Genomic DNA, 24,310 nt, shown 5'->3' with positions numbered 1-24,310 from the left:
TGGTGATCATTGTAGAGCTGGCCCCTCACATTAGTCATGTAATAGAGTACCCTTACATCGATGATCAATGAAGAGTTGGCCCCTCACATTTGTCATCAGTGTAGAAGTGACCCCTTATAGTTGGTGATCAGTATAAATGAGACCCCTTACATTAGTGGTCCAGTGTAGAAGTCACCTATAACATTGGGGATCAGGGATCTGTGTAGAAGTGACCCCTTACATTGGTGGTCAGTGCACATTGCCCCCAACAAGGATTAGAATATTTAGAAATTCAACAAGGGTTTTGATAGAGCTGATCAGTGGTAAAAAAAAAAAAAGAAAATTGGTAATCCAAAGTTTTATAGTTGGCACCGAGATACTGCTTGGATCTTGATGAAGGGGACATACCCCGAAAGCTTGTCCTGAAAAATTGTATGTTAGTGCAAATAAAAAAAGTATCACGGACAGTACTCAATTGTCTCTAGTTGGCACCAAATGTCTTCCTCTTATTCCCTCCAACTTCCAATTGTATTCTGCTGGAACAAACAGCCCAAAAAAATAAATGCATGAATAAAATAAAAATACTATTCTATCCAAATTAAAAAGGAGATCTGTAGGTAAACTTTACATCCCAATATGTGTATCTTCCATTCTTCTACTGGGAAAGGATCATATGCATTGAAATGTTTGTGTCTGCACAACATTGTTTGTTTTATACCTCGTACATTTAAGCTTTTCATTAGATTCTGTGTCAGTCCAGTTGCTGTTGCCAAGTACTGGTTGACAAGTGGTTGAATGACTTCCAGTTAAATGTTCTTTTGAATTGTGCTGTTTTAAATCTGTTTTATGCTGAAACCCGGCTTAGACACATGAGCTGCGCAGTTATACAGACAACATTGTCACAGAGCATTTTCCCCGAACCTGGCACATTTTCCAGACATCTAGGTAAAGGCACATTTGCATTAGGTCTTGTTTAGACAATTATTTCAGTAGTAGAGTGTTGTGCAATTTTAGGGACTGATTATTGTAGGAATTTTGGAGTTTAAGTGATACCCGTTATTGGCTAACTTAAAGCTCAACTCCGGGCAAAAAAAAAAAAAAAGTTTTCCCAGGCAGTGAGGTTGTGCCCACTCTGCATCAGTTAACTGCTCTTTTTTGTCTAGGGCAGGGGTCTCCAAACTTTCTAACAAAAGGGCCAGTTTACTGTTCTTCAGGATTTTATGGAGGCCAGACTTGGGCCAGTGGGAGTAGAAAATGTCCTGGCATCCAGTGGGGGTGAACAATGCCCCATATTTGGTGTCAGTGGGGGGACTAGTGCCTCATCATTGATGTCAGTGGATGGAAGAGTGCCCCATTGTTTCTGTCTGAGGAATAGTGCCTCATCTTTGCTATTAATGGAAAGAATTATGCACCGCACCAATGTTGTTGTCAGTGGGAGGAATTATGCCCTTTCGTTTGTATCAGTGGGAGGAATAGTGGCCTAGCGTTGGTATCAGTATAAGAGATTGTGCCTTATCGTTGGTGCCAATAGAAGGAATTGTGCCCCATCATTGGTGTCAATGGAAGGAATTGTGCCCCAGTGTTGGTGTTAGTGGGAGGAACAGTGGCCTATCATTGGCATCCCTAGAAGAAACTGTGCCCCATCGTCGGTGTCAATGGAAGGAATTGTGCCCCATCATTGGTGTCAATGGAAGGAATTGTGCCCCATCATTGGTGTCAATGGAAGGAATTGTGCCCCAGTGTTGGTGTTAGTAGGAGAAACAGTGGCCTATCATTGGTATCACTAGAAGAAACTGTGCCCCATCGTTGGTGTCAATGGAAGGAATTGTGCCCCATCATTGGTGTCAGTGGAAAGAACTATGCCACATCGTTGGTGTCAGTGGGAGGAATTGTGTCCTTTTAAAGGTGTTAGTGGGAGGAATAGTGCTTAATTTATGGTGTTGGCGACAGGAATTCTGCCCCATGGTTGGTGTCAGTGGATGGAATAGTGCCCAAAGGGCTGAAATTTGGAGACTTCTGGTCTAGGGGATTGGAGAACAGTTATAATTACCTAATCCTCCGTTACTCCCCGCATAAGACCGGTCACTGTGGCTCCTGCCTACTCTTCCCCTGAGGTCTAACGGTCTTGTATGGTGGACTGTTCCTGACATCATAATGCCCATAGACCTGCTCTGGATGTGAGGACATCAGGAACACCGCTAGATCGTGAGGGAGCAACTTTTGCCGGTAGAGCGGAAGATTGGATGAGTAAATAAGTATATGATTTAACATAGGTATGCTTTAACACCCCATACACAGTTGGTGTTTAGACCCCGTGCATGGGACTCAAGGGTTGAAGACACATACTTTCTATCAGTAGTCTGTTAATCTTTATGAGAGTCTGTCAGCTGCTGCACCTGGACGAGACTGGGTGATGGACCCAGCAATACTTCAAGCAGATCTTCACGCTCCCTACCCTCCCTTTATTTTTTTTACCCCTACTTACATGGTTGCAGGTCCTGCACATTTAAGGTATTCACCTGCCCAGTGGATCCAGCGTTGGGATCCTCCTTTTCTGGCCCCCCTCAGTCCCGCACTGCCATCTTCAGTGACGTCATCGGTAAGCTTCTCTTCTGAGTTTAGCCAGTGGCTTCCCAATGACGCATCGCCTGGCCACGCCTCCTCCTAATTTCCCAGTGAAGAACTATGCCTACTGGGATAGGTGACATACATGTCCCAGGAGGCAGAGCAGGCCCAGTGCACGTCATTTGCCTAGGCCAGTGCTTTATTAAAAAAAGAATAAACAAAATAAAGGCATTCATCCCTGACCGCATATTGCCTAAAATGCTCAGTGTGCACGAGGCCTAAAATGCAAGCGGTGTCTTGTGGCGGGTGGAGGGGGGACACCTCACTCCACACATTTGTCCTATTAATAAATTGAGCAGCATAGCAATACAAATAAAGTTCAATGATACAAAACATGACAGAATGTGCTTCTAGCTAGGTCACACCATGTGCTCTTAGCAATTTAGGCTGCATCAGCAAAGGAAATTGTTTATGGTCTTTAACCACATACAAAATGATACATCATTCTCGCATGAGTCATTAATGTCAACCAGCAGAGCATTTCCCGTCACATGTGCCTGAGAAAGTGTTGACTGTATGCCACTTTACAATTTCCAGGCCCACCTCACCACTACCCACCACCATGGTTGACACCTCATATTGAAATCTCTCAACACACCACTTGAACGTTCACTCATCTCCTGCCAGCCTGACGGACCTCTCTTCAGGGCTTTCCACTCTCTTCTCCCCCTTTCCGCCAGGCTATAAATCAAATTAAGAGGAGGTTGGATGTTTTGAAATGTTCTGTAATCTTACGTGTCAACCATTTTCGTTTTGGCCTGCTGAAATTTATCATCGCTGGCATGGGAGTTTGACAGACCATGGATGAGATTTATGTGAATGGCAGGGAGAATAGTTTGTGACAGAGATCATGCCATCCAAATTGGCTGATAAATGTTTTTCGCTTATGCCGCTTTTAGTGTTTTAGTAAATAAAGTTGGTCTTGTTTTAGAGAAACTAGTTCAAAGGAAAAGAAGGCCACAAAGATTTCCTATTGGGCTTCATTCACACCTGAGAAGAGCGATTTTTGGCTATTTTTTTTGCGTTTTCGCCCGCATATACAAGCGTTTTAGCCTGTATTCACACCTGAGAAGAGCGATTTTCAGGCATTTCTTTGAGTGTTTTTTCCCCCTTATATACAAATGTTTTAGCCTGTATTCACACCTGAGAAGAGCAATTTTCGGGCATTTTTTGAGCACTTTTGCCTGCATAAATGAGGGTCTTAGCCTGTATTCACACCTGAGAGAGTGTTCATGGGGATTTTTAGTAATTCTTTTTTTTAGGCATTCTACAGGAATTTTTTTTTAACAGGTATCATGCTTAAGACTTGGTTCACACTGGTGTGATGCAGGAACCACAGCGATTTTGCTGTGCAGGTTCCCACATCACATCTGACTCGCAGGCAGTTCACACTGCAGAACCGCTGCGGGGGCCAATCTAAAAGTTAATGACTCCCCCAAATTGGTTTGCAGAATGCAGTGCAAACTATGGAATCGGATCTCATGGGTCTGAACACCCATGCAATCCAATTCCAGTACGACCAATAAGTGGTGTGAATGTGATGTGATTTCAGACATGCAAACCGTATGGCTGAATTTTCATCGCACATGTGATCTGCACAGCAACGCGGTGCAAATCACATGTGATGTCTGGCAGCGCACCAGTGTGAACCCAGTCTCAGGAGTCTATGGGCAGTGCGAGGGAAGGAGAACAGTTCTATCCAAAGAGAGGAATTCTTAAGTCATAAAAAAATGTGTGCATAAATGCGCATATCGCGTATTTACATGTGTTCCAATTGAAGTCGATGGGATCAAAAATGCTAGTGTAGGATGTAGACTGTAGGGGGATGGAGCATTCCAGTGGGAACATGGACAATTAGAAAGAATGGGATCCTGCATAGTCGGGTGTAGAAAGGCATAGGGAGCAGAAAAGCACTCAAGTGTGAGCTCCCATTCAGAGCTTTTTTAGTGCATTCAGACATTTTTGCTCTCATAGACTTCAATGAGAATGCCCTTAAACGTGTAATATGCATGTTTTTGTGCGCATTTTTAAGCCAGAAGACTTGCACTCCTACAGAATTGCTCCACTCCCCTTGCCCAGCCTAGGAAGCAAACTCCTGAAGCTTGATACACATGCAGCAATGCCTGCAAAATGCCTGAAATACAGTACAACAGCAAAATGATCATAAAACGCTTAAAAAAAAAAAACACTTCAAAATCACCAGGAATACCTTCTGTTGAAGGCCATGTTCACAAGCGATTGTTTTTTTTTTTTGGGATTTGCACAAGATTTTGCGTGTCACATAGGGCCTGCTCTTTCAATTGAATTGACTGCCTTATCCAGGTTTGTCTCCAGAAAAGAAGCTCCTGTTCCTTTTCGGGTGACAAGCTTCACGTGATTTTGAAAGGTGCAAATTGGGAGCAGTCGCTGTGTCTGTGGAGCCGCTGCGTCCCAATTGACATGAATAGGACAGCCTACATGGGGATGTATGTAGCACCATGTGCATAAAGATCGACCTGACAGAGGTGTACACTGAAGTACGCCCGTGCGAACGAGGCCTTAATCCCCTATATCTCCAAACTACGGCCCTCCAGCTGTTGCAGAACTACACGTCCCATGAGGCATTGTAAAACTCTGACATTCACAGACATGGACTAGGCATTATGGGAATTGTAGTACTTAAACAACTGGAGGGCCATAGTTTTGAGACCCCTGTATTATATGGTAGCACTGGAGTAATATGAGGCAGCACTAGGATCCAATAAGGTGTCCTGCATGCACATGTGTTGACAGGAGGAGACAGATGACCGAGCAGAGTGATGAGTTCATCAATCTGCTGCTGCACCTTACCTGTCCAATCACAGGCTAGAGGCTGGGAGCTGACCATGCTTTATTGCTTAATTGCGGTAGAAAACACTGAGGTGTCCAACCTAGCTGTGCTGTGTGACAGGGCTGTTTAATTCCCAGGACTGGATGGGCTGAAATCGGAATCCAGAAAAAACATTTCCAGTATATGTATTTACCCACTTCAGGTCAGCCCTATAGCAGTTTTACTGGGCAGCACCTATGCGCCGGATCACTTGTATATACACGATCCGAGACTTCCAGGTAGGGGGCTGTGATTGCACACAGTGGAAGCCAATTGTCCGGTGGACGGTACCTGATATCTTCTGCCACCCGCCGATCATCAGGCAGAGAGACAAAACTGCGATCTGCCTATGTAAACAAGACAGATCGCCATTCTGACAGATGGGAAGGGATGGAATTTGTATCTCTGCAAAGCAGGGAATTAATTCCATCTCTTCCCCTAGTAAAAGCACTGTACAAAAACATTGGCTAGGCACACAGTTAACCCTTTGACTGCCCTATGTTTAACTCCTTCCCAGCCAGTGTCCTTAGTACAGTGACAGTGCATATTTTTAGCACTAATCACTGTATTAGTGTCACTGGTTCCCAAAAGTGTCAGTTAGGAGTTTATTTACTAAAGCTAGAGAGTGCAAAATCAGTCACACGTCTGCAGAGACACCAATCAGCTTCTAACCTCAGCTTGTTTAATTGGGTTTCTATGCAGAAGTGTGACTGAATATGCACTCTCGAGCTCTAGTAAATAAACCCCTTAATGTTCCGCTATAAGTCACTGATCGCCGCCATTACTAGTATAAAAATAAATACAAATATCTATTAGTTTAAAGATGCTAAAACTTTTGCACAAACTAATCAATATATGCTTATTGTTTTTTTTTTTCTTTATACCAAAAACATGTAGCAAAATAAATTTTGGACAAATTTTTTTATTGGATAGGTTTTATAGCAGAAAGTAAAAAAAATATTGTTTTTTTTTTTTTTTTTGGTTTTATTTTGTTTATAGCGCAAAAAAAAAAAAAAAAAAAATGCGGAGGTGATCAAATACCACCAAAACAAAGCTCTATTTGTGAGAAAAAAAGGACATCAATTTTATTTGGTTACAGTGTCGCACAGCCAGCCGCGCAATTGTCAGTTTAAGTAACGCAGTGCCGTATTGCAAAAATGTCCTAGTCTCGAAGGGGGGGGGGGGGGGTAATCTCCCGGAGGTCAAGTGGTTATGCTACGTATTTAGCTATTTTTCTAAAATTCAATCAATGGACATGTCAGAAACCAATGTATTAAAAAAAATTGAACTCCCAATGGATACAGTATAGATGTGCATCTGCAGGTCCGATTATAGCGGGATCCCTGGAATATGAATGTAGATTTTGACTTTCACTGAAAATTGACAGCTGGCCACTCTACATGTTTCCCTGCCTATGACATGCATCTGCAATCACTCGCCCACCATGCTGTGCTTTCTCAGTTGCACGTCTGGAGCAGTGATCAGTTTGCAGCTATAAAGCAATGGCTCTAATTCTGGAGCGTGGCTGCCGTAATACACCTGACTTAAAAGGTAGCTCCACCTTCGTGGGAAAAAATATTGTAAATTAAAATAAAAAATAAGATAAATAAGTTATTTATATATAATATATATATATATATATATATATATATATATATATATATATATATATATATATATATATATATATATATATATATATATATATATAATTTATCTTATTTTATTTTTTATTTTAATTTACAATATTTTTTTCCCATGAAAGTGGGGCTACCTTTTAAGTTAGGTGTATATAGCAAATACAATATAGCATATACATTTGCTACGCAAGTAATATTGTAATTTAATGTTCATAAAAATGTAACGTTATTAAAAATTTCCTTTTCAATCTTCAGCACTGTAATTTTCTTTAAAATTCAATGCATATGACAAAGGTAATTTCCTGCTTGTGTGACTAGCTCACTGATTTTCCCATATGTCTGCGTGAAGGGCCAGTTCGCAGCCCTGCACCAAAAGTACCATGCAATCGGGTTGCTGTTTGTTTTTTAAAGTTGTGCATGCACTACTTTTGCTGCGGTCCCTCGCAATTTCAGCCCATTTAAATGAATGAGCTGAAATTGCACTGCACCCAGATCACATTTGAATTGAACAGGATTGCATATATATATATGTTCATGGTGTTAACTAGTCCTGAGGCATCCTCTGCAAATTTATTTGGCTAGATACTCCTAAAGGGTTAGTTACTTGTAAAGGGGTGCCAACTCTGCCACTTTCCTCATTGGAACCTTTTTAAGTGCATAAGCTGATTATTAATGATAAAGTTACTCCCATTTAGATGCACTCTGCACACAAAAGCTTTTTCTTCAGAACAGAATCAAGTAAGACTCTGCAACAAAGTTTGTTAAAATCCTTTGTAATGTACATTGATCACCCAGAGGGGTTTTTTTTTTTGCTCAACAAAAATGGAGTTACTTTTTAAACCAACCATACAATGTAAAATTTCTCTCATCAGGAGTTGGCTGAAATTCGCTCCATGTATGGCCAACTTTACGCCAGTGGGAATCCGCAAGATCTCATTGAAAGAAATGGGCCAGGCTGGGATTGACAGCCTGCTTCATGCTTTGGTGGAGGGAAGGAACTCATTATATCTGCATATTTGCGTTGGCTGTACTTCTCCTTTAAAAGAGAAGTATTTGTTTTAAAAAAACAATCAAAATCACCAAGATGAATAGAGCATCGGTCTGATGCTTCATCTGTTCCCCGCTGCCTCTTAAGACTGAGAACCGAACAATCAAAGACCGCTGATCACTTGGTTCTCGGTCTTCAGTGAGCAGAGATCTGGTGATTATCAGATCACCAGCTCTTTGCTCTGCCCCTGCAGTGCTCACTGGAGCGCTGTTCTGTTGAGGAAGGAGGAGTGGCTGCTTCAGGCTCTCTGTGGTGTTTTGAGAGACTGAGCCAGCTGCCAGTCAGGCATCTGGGTGGAAACCCACATTACAGTCAGGATCCCCCAGGAGTCTGGACTGGAAGACTGAGCCAGCTGTCGGTCAGGCATCTGGGTGGATCCCAACATTACAGTCAGGATCCCCCAGGAGTCTGGACTGGAAGGCTGAGCCAGCTGTCGGTCAGGCATCTGGGTGGATCCCAACATTACAGTCCGGATCCCCCTGGAGTCTGGAATAGAAGACTGAGCCAGCTGCCGGTCAGGCATCTGGGTGAATCCCAACATTACAGTCAGGATCCCCCAGGAGTTTGGACTGGAAGACTGAGCCAGCAGCCGCTTAGGCATCTGGGTGGATCCCAACATTACAGTCCGGATCCCCCTGGAGTCTGGACTAGAAGACTGAGCCAGCTGCCAGTCAGGCATCTGGGTGGATCCCAACATTACAGTCAGGATACCCAGGAGTCTGGACTGGAAGACAGAGCCAGCTGCCGGTCAGGCATCTGGGTGGATCCCAACATTAAAGTGGGATTCCCCAGGAGTCTGGACTGGCTGAGTAATGCTTTAGCCTGCTATCGGCTGAGTCTGGGTGAGTGCAGAATGAAGTACACTCCTGTGACCCACAGGAGAAGTAGGGTACAATGAGCCTTCAACGCAGCTTCCAGTAATGGTGTAGTAATGATGCTGCACCGGTCTTGAATTCAAAGCAAAGGTGCCGCGCTCTCGTTTTAGCCTCCATCCTGGTGCATTTTCCCACACAGCCTGCTTTTTCGATCCGCACACGCCAATTGTCTTTCAATACTAAAGGGACGAAGGTCCTGAGAGTTTTGAGCGCCGGACTATTTTTGTGCTTTCAGTTACTCTTAGGCTGGGCCGGCTTATACTACAAGGAGTTGGAATGATGGTACAGAGAGTGTGTCTATCAGTATTGTCACTGCTGATTTATAAGACGGTAGCTTGTCAATCAGCGCCTGGCCACACCTAGCCCCGCCCCTGCTTTCTGGAATGACAGCACTGCCTCTGCTGCTAAAGCCCTCCCACTGTGAGCTGCAGTGTCTGGAAGGGGGAGCATGTGAGACACAAATGGAGGAGGTCAGGGAAGGTAAAGAAAGTTTTATGTTTACTTTATAAGGCTTGTGTATCGCATAATAACTAGAGTTGATACTTGTTTAGATGATCACACAGGCAGTATTAGTTATGCTTTAAAAATATGATATATATTGTTCTTTATAAGAGTTGCTGGGTGCGTACGACTCCCTAAAACGTTGCGTTGACCACTAATGATTTATGTTCTGTAAAACTTTCTTGTTTCCTGTATGTACTGAAGCATTTAAACAGGCACCTAAGAAAATAAAGCCTTTCCCCGGTGTCAGCCTGTCCTCTTAATTAGCAGCACCATGCATAATCATGCATTTTAAAGCACTGTTTACAAGATGCCGCCTGGTTGACATTTACTGGGGAATTTTTCATATTTAACAACAAAACTGACATTCTCCAAGCTTGATAAATAGGTGTAATTAATTTTGGTAAATAACGAAGGAAACTTTTAGAGAGTGCGTTGTGAACTTCAAAAGCAGCCCTGCACAGAATATAAATGCTAATGGAGCACTAATAATTATTAATAGCGCCGGCAGCCCCGCTCGTATAAAGTGCGGGTACCGGCTAATGTTAAAAAATGAGAATGGCTTCACATGAAATTGTTAACTGAAAAATTGTTTAGGCTCCCATTATAATCTCCTTTGTGTGATTTGTGATTTGTCCTGCCGTTGATGTGTTGTGTTGTTCGTCTATCTAAGTTATGGCCTGATTGCGGATGGCTTCTTTAATGTAAAAGTCCCACAAATGTGCTTGTATTTACACAATATGTCTGCTTGAAAAATGTTCATGATAATCTTTCCTGGAAAAAAAGACTCTATTTTAGAAAGCACGTCTAAAGTTCTATCTGTGCGATAAACGCGGAGGGGACATCGATGACAGCTGTGGCCATATGGTCAGTCATCAGACAGCCATGTAAAGCAGGCTAATCATGGGGAATTAGCAAAAAACATGGACCATTAAAAGAGCACTCCATTTGGGATAAAAATAAAGAAAAATAATAAACGTACATGACGTTGGGTTATGTGAGCTTGATGTTTCATGCTGCCTGTGCTAAAATAGGAATGAGTCAAACTCTTGATACTTAAAGGGTAACTACACTTTCGTGGGGGAAAAAAAATAGCAAATAAAGAAAATCCAATATAGCGTATACAATTGCGACACAAATCATATTGTAATTGAATGTTATCAGGACTTTTTTTATGTTCGAACATGGTGGAACTCCGTTCCACCACCTCTGGCTCGGGTCCTCTTCTCCATGCTCACCAATATCACTTGTAAACACAGAAGTCCAGGTTCTGTACAGTATTTACAAGTGATGGCTTGTCTCCCAACAGCTCCCACAGGTCTGATCTCCTGAGTGGCTCCCAATGAGTTCAGGATGGGGCAAGGGAGATGCAGGAGTCTAGGGTCGAGTGTGGATGCCAACACCCCCATTGGATGGTCTACCTGCAAGTTAGAGAGAGGCAGAGCCACCTACAGTGTGCAGGGAGGTACTAGAGCCGACTGGGTGCTTCAGCTTAATACAGCAAAAAAAGTGGAAATTGATGAAGCTTTATAAGGGGGGTGGGGAGATGGGAGGCAGTGGAGAGGGGGTTGCATGCAGAGGTCAGAACGTAAGAGGGGTGAAAGTGAGATGTGGATGGGGGATGCAGAGATAGGCAGCTGTGGAAAAAGACTGAAGGTGCGCAGGGCATTCCTAAGCTCTGCACTCTGTGTGCGGGCCATCCCTAAACTCTGCACTCTGTCTGCGGGGCATCCCTAAACTCTGCACTCTGTGTGCGTCACATTCCTAAACTCTGCACGCTGTCTGCGGGGCATCTCTAAACTCTGCACTCTGTGTGCGTCACATTCCTAAACTCTGCACGCTGTCTGCGGGGCAACTCTAAACTCTGCACTCTGTGTGCGTTGCATTCCTAAACTCTGCACGCTGTCTGCGGGGCATCTCTAAACTCTGCACTCTGTGTGCGTTGCATTCCTAAACTCTGCACGCTGTCTGCGGGGCATCTCTAAACTCTGCACTCTGTGTGCGTCGCATTCCTAAACTCTGCATGCTGTCTGCGGGGCATCTCTAAACTCTGCACTCTGTCTGCGGGGCATCCCTAAACTCTGCACTCTGTGTGCGTCACATTCCTAAACTCTGCACGCTGTCTGCGGGGCATCTCTAAACTCTGCACTCTGTGTGCGTCACATTCCTAAACTCTGCACGCTGTCTGCGGGGCATCTCTAAACTCTGCACTCTGTGTGCGTTGCATTCCTAAACTCTGCACGCTGTCTGCGGGGCATCTCTAAACTCTGCACTCTGTGTGCGTTGCATTCCTAAACTCTGCACGCTGTCTGCGGGGCATCTCTAAACTCTGCACTCTGTGTGCGTCACATTCCTAAACTCTGCACGCTGTCTGCGGGGCATCTCTAAACTCTGCACTCTGTGTGCGTCGCATTCCTAAACTCTGCACGCTGTCTGCGGGGCATCTCTAAACTCTGCACTCTGTGTGCGTCGCATTCCTAAGCTCTGCACTTTGAAAGGAAAGAATATCCTTTTATAGTGTGTATTTGGCCCTAACCAAAGCACCTAATGTCATTTCTGTCGCCTCTCTCCTTCCTCTGCAATCTGCATGATTCACATTTGACAGTCTATGCCATGGACGCTCAACCTGTGACCCTCCAGCTGTTGCGGAAGTACAAGTCCCATCATGCTTCTGCCTTTGGGAGTCATGCATGTAACTGTCAGCTTTGCAATGCCTCATGGGATCTGTAGTCCCGCAACAGCTGGAGGGCCACAGGTTGAGCACCCGTGGTCTATGCCGACACCAGACAGTCCCGGGAGGCGGCCCTGCCCCCCTCCAGCACACTGCAGGTGACTGACAGCCTCAGTTGTGCATGTTTTCCTATGAGAATGAGAGTGTGGAGAGTGTGTAGCCTTTCCCTCCACTCAGCTCTCAGATTACACTCAGCTCTATAATCTGTAGTATAGGACATCAGGTTCTTGACTTTGAACGAATCCGGAGGAGAGTGCTGCAGATAAACAGGAACTTATGTAGAAGGATTGGCTTCATCTTTGTGAATCACCTGAGGCTACTGGCGGCCAGCTAGACTCTTTGATACATCTACACTTAAGTGCTGTAGCACATTTTTTTGCATGGGAGGCCATAGTTCTGCATTAGGCACCATGCACACTGGGTTACCATTGTTACAAGAACTGCTTGGACAAGGAGATACTAAGGGATCCCACATTGCAGGTATCACCTGTGCATGGAGCTCCAAAGCCTAGTGTGTTTTGTTGTGATAAGCTGTGACAAACACTACCTTGTTGTGACCCCAGTGATCGGATCAAAGGTCTTGTGGAGCCATTATATATAATAACAAACGCCTCTTTGACCTCTCTTTAATGAGGGTCACTGAAATCTGATAAGCCCCCACCTTGTATCCACTGGGGTGATTATCAAAGCGGCATTAACTACTAAACTATTAACTATTAAAAGTCCGCAGCTACAAATAATGTAGCTGCTGACCTTTGATATAGGGACGCTTACCTGTCCAGGGATCCCACGATGTGCCCCCCCCAAAGCCAATTTGCCCCATCGGCTCAGGTACAGGCGCCTCCATTGCAACTAAGGGAAACCGGCAGTGAAGCATGTGTGAGTCACACTGCGCTTTCTGAATGGCCTCGTTGTTTTCTGAGGCACAGGTCCCAGAAGGCAGCGTGGGGAATGAGGAGGGGCTGATCCAGATGCGGAAATGACACACCTCGCCGCGGCAGTGTTAGGACATAAGTACACATTTGTACACTTCAAAAAGTACAAAACAAATAGAAAAAAATAAAATAAATATCCAAAAATGAGAGGGGGGTGGGGGTGGCGTGGTTTTTTGTTTAAGATCTAGTTGTATTTTTGGCTGGAAGTTTGCTTTAAGTGGAAATGCATCTCTACTACAAAGTCTCACAAATGCCTGCTTATCCTGCTAGTAAAGCCCACCTTAAGAAGCTTCCTGTGATGAGGGGACAACTCTGCTGCACTGCTCCTGAATTCAGAGCAGGGTTGTCCCTCCTGTAAATGTGAGAGAAAATAATATCGGCACAGAAGGACAATAATAAATCGAAAAGCAGCTGCACTCCTCAGGTCAAAATACAATTCCTGTGTAAATAATATGTGGTACAATAGGCAGCGCTAAAAAACACTAATAACAACATAAAATCATTAGGGAGAAAATCAGAGTCCATGCACAAAGCCCGTGATGAGAAGTGAACACACTTTCTGGCAGGATCAACAGGTGCTCTAAGTGTTAGAATCCACCACCGAGTGAAATGGCCTCTCACCTTAGGCTTATTGGATATAAGCATATGACTCAAAAACTCTTATAGCGATCTCCCCTTGGTGGATGGGATGTACTCCTTCTTGTACTTCACCTCCAAGAGACCTCACACTGAACAGAAGCAACACCACAGAGTTCCCAAAGCGGACTATGTTCTGCTCACAGATAGGCTTCAACCAGCAACTCCCCTTGAAACCATGAAATAGGGAAAAACACCGGGCAAGCCCATAGCGTGATACTGATAAACTTTATTCAAATGAAGTTAAAAGACAGCCTCTTACTTGTATTAAAAGGTGAAATCGCATCAAACAATCATGCCGACGGGCATTTTGATGCGATTTCACCTTTTAATACAAGTAAGAGGCTGTCTTTTAACTTCATTTGAATAAAGTTTATCAGTATCACGCTATGGGCTTGCCCGGTGTTTTTCCCTATTTCATGGTTTCAAGGGGAGTTGCTGGTTGAAGCCTATCTGTGAGCAGAACATAGTCCGCTTTGGGAACTCTGTGGTGTTGCTTCTGTTCAGTGTGAGGTCTCTTGGAGGTGAAGTACAAGAAGGAGTACATCCCATCCACCAAGGGGAGATCGCTATAAGAGTTTTTGAGTCATATGCTTATATCCAATAAGCCTAAGGTGAGAGGCCATTTCACTCGGTGGTGGATTCTAACACTTAGAGCACCTGTTGATCCTGCCAGAAAGTGTGTTCACTTCTCATCACGGGCTTTGTGCATGGACTCTGATTTTCTCCCTAATGATTTTATGTTGTTATTAGTGTTTTTTAGCGCTGCCTATTGTACCACATATTGTCCCTCCTGTAGTCTGCGGCTGCTTGTGCTACTGTGCGATTGAATGTTGCAGGGGGTGTGGCTGTTAACATTGTCACTGTTGATTCATAAGCCTGTAGCTTGTCAGTCTGAAGTTAGACTCACCTAGTCCTGCCTACGTCTTTCTGGATTGACAGCACTGCTTCTGCAGCTAAATCCCTCCTGCTGTGAGCTGCAGTGTCTGGGAAGGGAAGCCGGTGAGACACAAATGGAGGATTTGGCTCAGTCAGGGAAGGTAAAGGGACATTTTTTAATTTATGATGCTCTTGCATCACATAATTAGTGGATTTGAGACCTGTTTAGACTGCCACACAGGAGTCTTTATTTGTACTTTAAAGCAGTGGTCCTCAACCCTGGTCCTTGGGACCCACTAACAGGCCAGATTTTAAGTATTACCTTGGGGAGATGCAGACTAGAATACTGCAATCACTGAGCAGAAAATGAGATCACCTGTGATGTAATTTAGTTATCTTGCAAACCTGGCCTGTTAGTGGGGCCCGAGGACCAGAGTTGAGGACCACTGCTTTAAAGTATTTGCTCCCTTTAGGTTTGTTAATTAAAAAAAAAAAAAATCTGCGGAAATTCAGAGCTGTTCTGTGTCCTCTGCACACTCCCTGTGTTATCGCAAATACCACTCCTAATTCTTATTTTTGAGAGTGGGAGTGACTTATTGATCAGAAAAAGCTGGGCAGGGCTAAGTCTAAGTTCATAATATGAATTGCGTGTGATTTGAGCCCATTGATTTTGAATGAGTTCATATCACACCACATCGCACCAAAGTCGTGCATGCACCAATTTTGGAAACACACTGCAACCAGATCACATGTTTGTTTTGTAACATTCGATCTGATGCAGGCAAGCGCACTGCATTTGCGACCTGTGTTTAGGGTTTAATTATCACTGCACGGAAACCCGCCACAGATAACAGTGCAGTGCAATTTGAGAAATGTGCACGGATCGCAGATTTTCTGAACCCCTTATAGTGTGAACTGGGGCTAACACAGCTCATTCCTCAAAAATTCTTTGTGTTGTCAGCCCACAAGGACGTAGGAGCTGTGTGCATTTCAGATCAACAAGTATTTTTCTGTTTTTTTTCTTTGACCTCGCCATACCCGTATTTTATCTTTTGAATCTTCATTGGGATTTTAGGGTTATCCAACTACGTGCTTTAGGTTTATCCAACAATCATTTATATGTTTATATATTTTCCTGTTTTTGTAGGGCAAGGGGTCTCCAAACTTGGTAAACAAAGGGCAGTTTTGCTCTTTATGTTAAGAGAAGTATGTCTTTTTTTTTTTCCAAAATCATACTGACCTAGGTGGATGCATTATCGGCCTGATGCATCTGTCCCCTGCCAGCTCTACAAAAGAGAACGGAGCGATCAAAGGCCGCTGATCGCTCAGTACTCAGAGCTTCGTGAGCAGAGAGCTGGTAGCTGTCAGTCACCGCTGTCTGCTCTACATCCCCTTGCTCACTTGAATTCTGGGCTGTGGACGGGGTGGAAGCAGCTGGCTCAGGTTCTCAGTGGCTCGCTAAGTGGCTGAGCCAGGTGCAGATCCAGGGTTGTGGGCAGATCCTGACCATATTGTCGGGATCTTGCCCAAGCCTGGATCGGCTCTGTTAAAATCAGCTGACAGCAGGTTAAAACCCGCTGTCTGCTGAAAACGGGTCACAGGAGTGCGGAACCAACTGGCTGTACTTCTACTTTAGCGCCCATTCACACAGGGGTGACACGACTTGCTGGGGCGACTGAGGTTGCTGTGCACCGCGACCTCGGCGCGACATGCACGGACTTCATATAATTGAAGTCAATGCAGGTCGCCTCAAAGTAGTACAGGACCCTTTTTCTAAGTCGGAGCGACTTGTGTCGCTCCTATTAGAATGGGTCCTGTGCTAATCAATGGCAGGCGACCCACCGCGACTTGTCAGGCGACCTAGTCGCCTGACAAGTCGCGCTAGTGTGAATGGGGTCTTAAGGGGAAAACAAGTAGCATGTTAAATAAAGTATTAAATCAGTATTTGTATCTATTTTTTGTAGAAATATGAGCATTCGATCAAGAAAAACATTGTCAGAACGCCTTTTTTTTTTTCTACAGATAGGTCAACAAAATTCAAATGCTTTCTCTCTATTGTAGATCCATGATTTATAGTTGACATGTACTGGCATGGCAATGCAGTTAGCTGTATTCATTCAGTACAAGCTTTAAACTGATCAGACAATTGTCCTAGTGGCGGTGTAAAGTCTCCCTCTACTTCCTGATGACATTCATTGAATTAGAAGAAAGAGATGGATGTTGGTTGCTGGCCGATCTATATTTCCAACAGTAGCACAGTAATGTTATGAAGCTTTCTTAGTCCTAACTCTATCCCTTTTTTTAATGGAAAATAAAAGGAAAAAAATATTCTGCAGACTGGCACCGAACTTTCCCATTCAACTAATGGATCGTGTACAGGTGGTTCCAAGCTCAGAATGTGGATACAGTACATCTTTAATCTCATTAACTACTACTGTCTATGTTGTCTGCTTTGTAAAAATTATATTAGTTGTTTCCTTGGTGCACTTTATTTATTTTATGTCTAGTGTCACAATGGAAAATAAAAACTTAAACAAAGACAAAATATGTATATATATATATATATATATATATATATATATATATATATATATAAAATCTCACAAAAGTGAGTACATCCCTCACATTTTTGTAAATACTGTATATAATTCTATCTTTTCATGTGACAACACTGAAGAAATTACACTTTGCTACAATGTAAAGTAGTGAATATACATCTTGTATAACAGTGTGAATTTGCTGTCCCCTCAAAATAACGTAACACACAGCCATTAATGTCTAAACTGCTGGCAACAAAAGTGAGTACACCCCTAAGTGGAAATGTTAAAATTGGGCCCAAAGTGTCAATACTTTTGTGGCCACCATTATTTTCCAGCACCGCCTTAACCCTCTTGGGCATGGAGTTCACCAGAGCTTCACAGGTTGCCACTGGAGTCCTCTTCCACTCCTCCATGACGACATCACAGAGCTGGTGGATGTTAGAGACCTTGCGCTCCTCCACCTTCCGTTTGAAGATGCCCCACAGATGCTCAATAGGGTTTAGGTCTGGAGACATGCTTGGCCAGTCCATCACCTTTACCCTCAGCTTCTTTAGTAAGGCAGTGGTCATCTTGGAGGTGTGTTTGGGGTCGTTATCATGTTGAAATACTGTCCTGCGGCCCAGTCTCCGAAGGAAGGGGATCATCCTCTGCTTCAGTATGTCACAGTATGTTGGAATTTATGGTTCTCTCAATGAACTGTAGCACCTTAGTGTCAGCAGCACTCATGCAGCCCCAGACCACAACACTCCCACAACCATGTTTGACTGTAGGAAGACATACTTGACTTTGTACTCCTCACCTGGTTGCTGCCACACACCATCTGAACCAAATATGTTAATCTTGGTCTCATCAGACCACAGGACATGGTTCCAGTATTCCATGTCCTTAGTCTGCTTGTCTTCAGCAAACTGTTTGCAATCTTTCTTGTGCATCATCTTTAGAAGAGACTTCCTTCTGGAACAACAGCCATGCAGACCAATTTGATGCAGTGTGCAGTGTATGGTCTGAGCACTGACAGGCTGAACCCCCCAACCCCTTCAACCTCCGCAGCAATGCTGGCAGCACTCATACGTCTATTTTAGGGATGCACCGATCCAATATTCCGATCGGATATCGGTGCCGATTTGGCCATTTTTGATGGATCGGGGGATCGGTAACATTGACCGATCCACTGGCCGATCCGGTTTTTGCGGAGTAACGGCTCAGCCATCCCTTACTAGGTGCAGTAGTAGTATGGGATGGGAGCCGCTACTTCCTGTATAGTCCCGGCTCACAGGCGGAGTGATATCAGATGCACTCCACCTGTGAATGGAGGAGCCGTACACATGAAGCAGCGGTCTTGCTCTGTACTGCAGCCGCTTGCTTTGTGTGTAGCTCCGGATCGGTATCGATATCAGTGATTTCACAACGCCGGGTATCGGTATCGGTATCGGATCCAAAAAAGTCAGATTGGTGCATCCCTAGTATATTTCCCAAAGATATGACGCTCGCCAGAAGTCTTGAATAAAGGGACGGAACCATACAACATGCAAGAATGTGCTTGTCTCTTATGTACACTTAGGACAACATGCAGGCTGTGTAGGGTATATCACAGAGAGGCGTTGAGGGGTGAAATTTGCCTAATGCAGAAATTTGAGTTAGACAAATTTGTCCTTAGGTGATATTACAAGGGGGTTATACTGCTGGATCCCTTTGTCCCAGTCTGCATTAGTCAGGGTTGGAATGTCTCACTGCCAGGAGTGGAAAAGTTTTTCCTTTAGTTATACTTTAAATGATGCATACAAACCTACACTGGTATTTACATTTTTTTACATTTTATTTACATTTTTCATCTTTTTCCTTTTTATAGATATGGTCCGGAAAAAGAATCCCCCTCTAAGAAACGTTGCAAGCGAAGGTGAAGCACAGATAACTGAGTCTGCTGCACCAGAGCAAGAAGATCTTTTAAGGAACTCAGAAATTTCCACTGACCTGATGCAAGAAAATAGTGAACAGTCTAATTCTGTTGAACATAACAGTGAAGATCAAGGTTTCCATGACCAAGAACCTTCTTCAAGCTTTAAAAAAGACTGTGAGGTTTTGGGAAATAACGAGAGAGGTGTGCTCAACTACAGCCACCTCAAGGGCAGAAACCTTGCCTACGATGAGGTGACGGAGAGGAATATGCTGACTCTGTCCTCTTCAGATCCTAGGGCTGCCTTAGAGCCCTTAAAATCACCCCAAAATACAGAAAGTGATGACACTCCAGATTTAGTCTCTGCTCCACTTGGAGATACCTCAGAGACCAGAGAAGAGAATGACTTGTCACCAAGGGCTGCAGACCTCACGGTGCAAAATGTTAAAGTAGACTGTCAGAACTCTAGTCCAGCCTCGGTGGCCTCTGAAAACCTACAAGTGCCTTTAGATGGGAGTTCAGGGCTGAACAAATCCCAAGCTGTTGTGTTGGTCAGTGACAATTCTGAGTCTGCACCTTTGTCCCCAGAGCTTCAGGATTTCAAATGCAACATTTGTGGCTATGGATACTACGGGAACGATCCCACAGACTTGATCAAACACTTTCGCAAATACCATCTTGGCCTACACAACCGTACCAGGCAAGATGTCGAACTTGACACCAAAATTTTGGCACTTCATAATATGGTACAGTTCAGCCAATCCAAAGATTTCCACAAGGTGAATCGTTCTGTGCTTTCAGGTGTCTTACAGGACATGAACTCTCAAAGGCCCGTTTTGTTTAATGGAACATATGATGTGCAGGTTAGTGGGGTTTTTTTTTTCCACAAGTAAATCCTTTCATTTCATGCATGTGTTGTTTTGAAGGACTGTGAAAGTTAAATGTAGAATTACATTATGTGTAAGAGCCGGTTCACACTACCGCGACCAGAAAGTCCCCCATGAAGAAGCGACTTTTTAGCGTGACTTGTTTAGAGACTTCTTTAGAGACTTGTTTAGAGACTTGGAAGAGACTTGGAAGAGACTTGTTTAGAGACTTGGAAGAGACTTGTTTAGAGACTTGTTTAGAGACTTGGAAGAGACTTGGAAGAGACTTGGAAGAGACTTGGAAGAGACTTGTGCACTACTTTGAAGAGACTAAAGGGCCGTACACACTTGACGAAAATCGGACGAAATATCCTCCGATTTTTCTCTGTCTTCTCAGCGGTCATAACCATTTTAGTCGACAGTGCATAAATGTTCACGAAATTTCTCGTCCGATTTTTCTTTTTTTTGGCACATTTGTTCCTAGACTTCCGGGTTGTCAGCAACTTCAGATCATGCGCGGTCGGCTGCTGAAAGTTGTGTACACACTAGCCGCAAATCAGGCGATTTCACATCGGGCGGGAATTTTCGGCAGATTTTCTACTAGTGTGTACCCCACTTTAAATGATAGGCGACTTTGTCTGTGGGGAATGCCTGGCTAATCATTTCTTCTTCCTGGAAAGTCTTATCACAAGTCGCTTGAAAATAGATAAGGATCCGACTTAGAGGCGACTCCCATTGAAGTCTATGTGCACAAGTCGGATACGGGTCACCTTGAAGTAGTACCGGAACCTTTTCTGAAGTCGGAGCGACTTCAGTAGTGCATATTAAGACGGCTCTCATTCATTTACATTGAATTTGTGATGACAAGAGACTTGGGGCGACTTGAGGGCACACAAGTCGTGTCCCAAGTCAGAGTAGTGTGAACCGGCACTAAGATCTGCGTATAATCTTCTCAACCGCATACATAAAAATGCTGTACAAGTTGCCATTTTTTACAAAATTGGGCAATAAATAGGAAATTGTTATCTCTGTGGAGTACGGACGGGAATTCAGCAGTATGATGACTGGAAGTCAGCTATGTATTGTTCCCCTTCTTTCTATTTTTTTAGTGCCTTCTGTTCTCATTATATAAAACAGGTTAAATGTACAGTATGTCTGGAGTCCCGTTTACACATTAAGATTATTCTAGATGATCATGATTGATCTTCTGATAAACAGCTCATATGCTTTACAATATATTCCTTTAACTTATAGTGGAACTTCACTCTCCCAATCAGCATTGATTATTTTTAATCCTCATGCTGCTAGCATTAGTAAATAGATTGAAAAGTATATTATATTTACTTATTTTATTCCTTTTGTTTTACATTTCTTCAGTTACTTCCTGGTTTCTTGCCTAGGCAAATTATGTCATACATTCAGTCTGTTTTGAAAAAATAACAATATTTTTTACATTTTTTTTATATGAAATTCCCCAAAAAATGTAAAAATCTATTTTTTTTTACTTCTTTTGCCAATTTGTTTTCTGCTACATATTTTTGGTAAAAAAAATCTCAATAAGCGTGCCGCCCACAAGGGGAGGAGTCCAGCAACGTAGGTCTACGTCGCTGGACGGAATCGAGCCAGTTTGCCGCAGTAGCACCCATGTGAGCAGTCGGCAAGTGGTTAAAGTGTTCACCTTTTCAGAAAAAATTAACTAACACTCTACTTTCCCCCCACCCCCTGGTGCCCGCTGAACCTACTTCCATGGGTGATAAGCTGTCAGTGCCCATGCAGCCTGTGTAGCGGGCCAGGGCTTTAAAATCTCTGCTCTTCTATCTCTTTTCTGTTCGGCGCTTCCAGAATGGATCCGAACAATTCTGATTGGTCAACACGAGCACTGAGCATTGCTCTGATCCAGAAGTGCTGCAGAGAGAAGAGGGAGAAGAGCGGGTGGTTTCAAATCCCCAGACCACTACACAGGCTGCATGGGCACCGACAGCTCAGCACCCATGGAGGTAAGTGAAGCAGTGACTGGGGAGGGGGTGGGGAGGGTTTACGGTGTTGGTTCACTTTTTATTTTTTCTGAAATGGTGAACTAACCCTTAAAAACTAATTTAGATTTACTGAACCTACCAGCAGTATCAGTAGTAGTAGACTTGGGTTGACTTGCCTTTGAAACATCTATTCTCTTTTGTCCATTGAGCAGACCCCACAAAATTTGCGAATGTTATCCTTGTAGCCTGGAAATTGGTTCCTATGTTTGTTGAAGGGAAGAGGTGGACTGAGTGAAGACATATTTGACAGGAAAGGAATTTCCGTCCATCACATTGACTCTTTGGACAGCTGTTAGTCCTCTTCGAGAGCTTCTCTTCCTTAGAGCCCCAACATACCATATGTAATGCTTCTAATGTTCTTGGTTAAGCAGCACATGCTGAGATGCGTATTTCTTCACAACATACAAAGCAGCGTGTTTCCTAAGCTGCTGCATAACAGTTCTTGAGTTCATTTCACACATAATAGGTGAAAATGCTGCTTAATTCATGTGTACTGCTAGTAATCTGATAATCCTTTGTGAATGATTATTATTAGTGATATGCTCAAAGCTTCAGGACTTGTGCTTTTCTCCCTTCCATTCTTGTTGTACTAATGTTTTTATGTATTGAGTGTTTCTAGAGGTTGCCAATTGTTTTTTTAAGAGTATTCAACTACTTGTATGCTTGAAGAAGGCAGCTTGGATAGGCTTCATATTTTGCCAGCAGTGTTACTAAACTCAAACAAAATGACCAAATTCAGGATTAGGAGGCAGATTAAGTGTCGGTTCACACTAATACGACTTGTCAGGCGACTTGGTCAGCCTGGCAAGTCGTGCACCATCGCGGTCCATTGAGTAGTACAGGACTGGTTCTAATAGGAGCGACAAAAAGGTTCCTGTACTACTTCGGGGCGACCTGGAGCGACTTGAATAGACATTCATTTTATGAAGTCCGTGCAAGTCGCGCCAAAGTCGGGCTGCACGCGACTTCAAAGGTCACCCCCTAAGTCGGAGCGACGCAGTGTGAACCGAGCCTAAAGGAATACCCTAGCCTAAGGTTTTATTCCCATGGCTATTTTTCCTTATTTTTTTGAAGGTTGTTGATGGAAGCAGCAAAGAAGGATATTTTGTTTTACTGAAATTGGTAGCAAAGTTCAAAACTTTAAAAAAAAAGGGGGCTCCTGGGTGGTGTAAATCGGTGTGCAGTGCGATGCATACTAGCACGTTATGACAGACTGACCTTAAAGCTAAGCTATCCAGCAGTACGCTGTCACAGCTGTTGGTGCTTCCATCTTCCCCCAGTCCTCCTTCCGGGTTCACGGGCTGTAATGACAAGGTACATTAGTCATAGTCGCTGCACATTGCTCTCAATGGACTCCAGTATGCCGTCCACTGAGAGCGTAGTGAGCATGTTCCGGTGACGTCACTGGCCTCTACAAATGAGAATATATCCTAAGCGGTACACATTTAGGAGATATTCATTTTACCTACAAGTAAGCCTTACCGGAAGGTACAAGTCATAAAGCAGACTTTACTACCGCTTTAACCACTTGCCGACCGTCCGCCGCAGATATACTCAGCTGTGCGAACCGACGTATGGGTACATCCATTCGTGGGAGCGCTCCTGGGGGCGTGCACGCTCCAACAGAGGGGCACACGCCTCCATTAGGCAGCGGGAAAGCCGATCGGGCACCCGCAATCGCTCCCCATGGAGAGTGAGCAAAAGTGTCAAAAATTTCAGTTAGGGTCTTCAGCTAGGTATTTCAGTGAGCTCCAGCAGGCGAGTGGACCAGAAGGAGGGAAGGGAGGTGAGCTGTTAGGTCAACATGTTACTTTGTCCTAAATGGGCAAACGACCGGTTTGTTTTCAGGCTCTCTTCACTTAGCCATAAAGGGGGGACTTGGAAGGTGGCTTTGACCCCTGCCATGAACCTCTTAAACACAGAGCCAGTTAAAGCAGAACTAAAGCCTCCTATCATTTTCAGCCAAGGAAGCTGCCATTTTGGCATCTGTTTGATCTTCATCCGCCATGATGCTGTAGGTGCAATTAGTTGTTACTCCAGCCATTTGATGGCTTGGCATTTTGGTTGAAAGCAGAAGCAGATGTGACAGTTAGCATTCCTGGCACATGCTGTTAAACTGTTAAATCAATAGCTTTAGTTCTGCTTTAGGTGTACTGAGACTTAAGGCCCCATTCACACCTGAGCGTATCGCTTTCAGGTGTTTTTTGGGCTTTTTTCAGGCGTTGTTTTGGGCTTTTTTATGTGTTTTTTTTCTGGCTTTTTTTCAGGCGTTTTTTT

General features: G+C 43.8%; 1 protein-coding gene across 2 annotated transcripts in view; it reads left to right on the top strand.

The window, feature by feature from the left end:
* The window catches only part of TRPS1 (transcriptional repressor GATA binding 1), a 436,341-nt gene that overhangs the window by 109,509 nt on the left and 302,522 nt on the right, over positions 1–24,310 (top strand). For both annotated transcript variants that reach the window (XM_082259357.1, XM_082259356.1), the window contains exon 3: positions 19,087–19,994. In XM_082259357.1, the coding sequence (XP_082115483.1) occupies positions 19,089–19,994 (906 nt within the window). In that variant the 5' untranslated portion in view covers positions 19,087–19,088. The remainder of the gene's footprint in view (positions 1–19,086; positions 19,995–24,310) is intronic.

Source organism: Pelophylax lessonae, assembly GCF_965119305.1.
Source record: "Pelophylax lessonae genome assembly, chromosome: 5".
In the NCBI taxonomy this organism is placed as follows: Eukaryota; Metazoa; Chordata; class Amphibia; order Anura; family Ranidae; genus Pelophylax; species Pelophylax lessonae.
The sequence above is the reverse complement of the archived record's forward strand: the minus strand, read 5'-3'. Positions and strand labels throughout refer to the sequence as shown.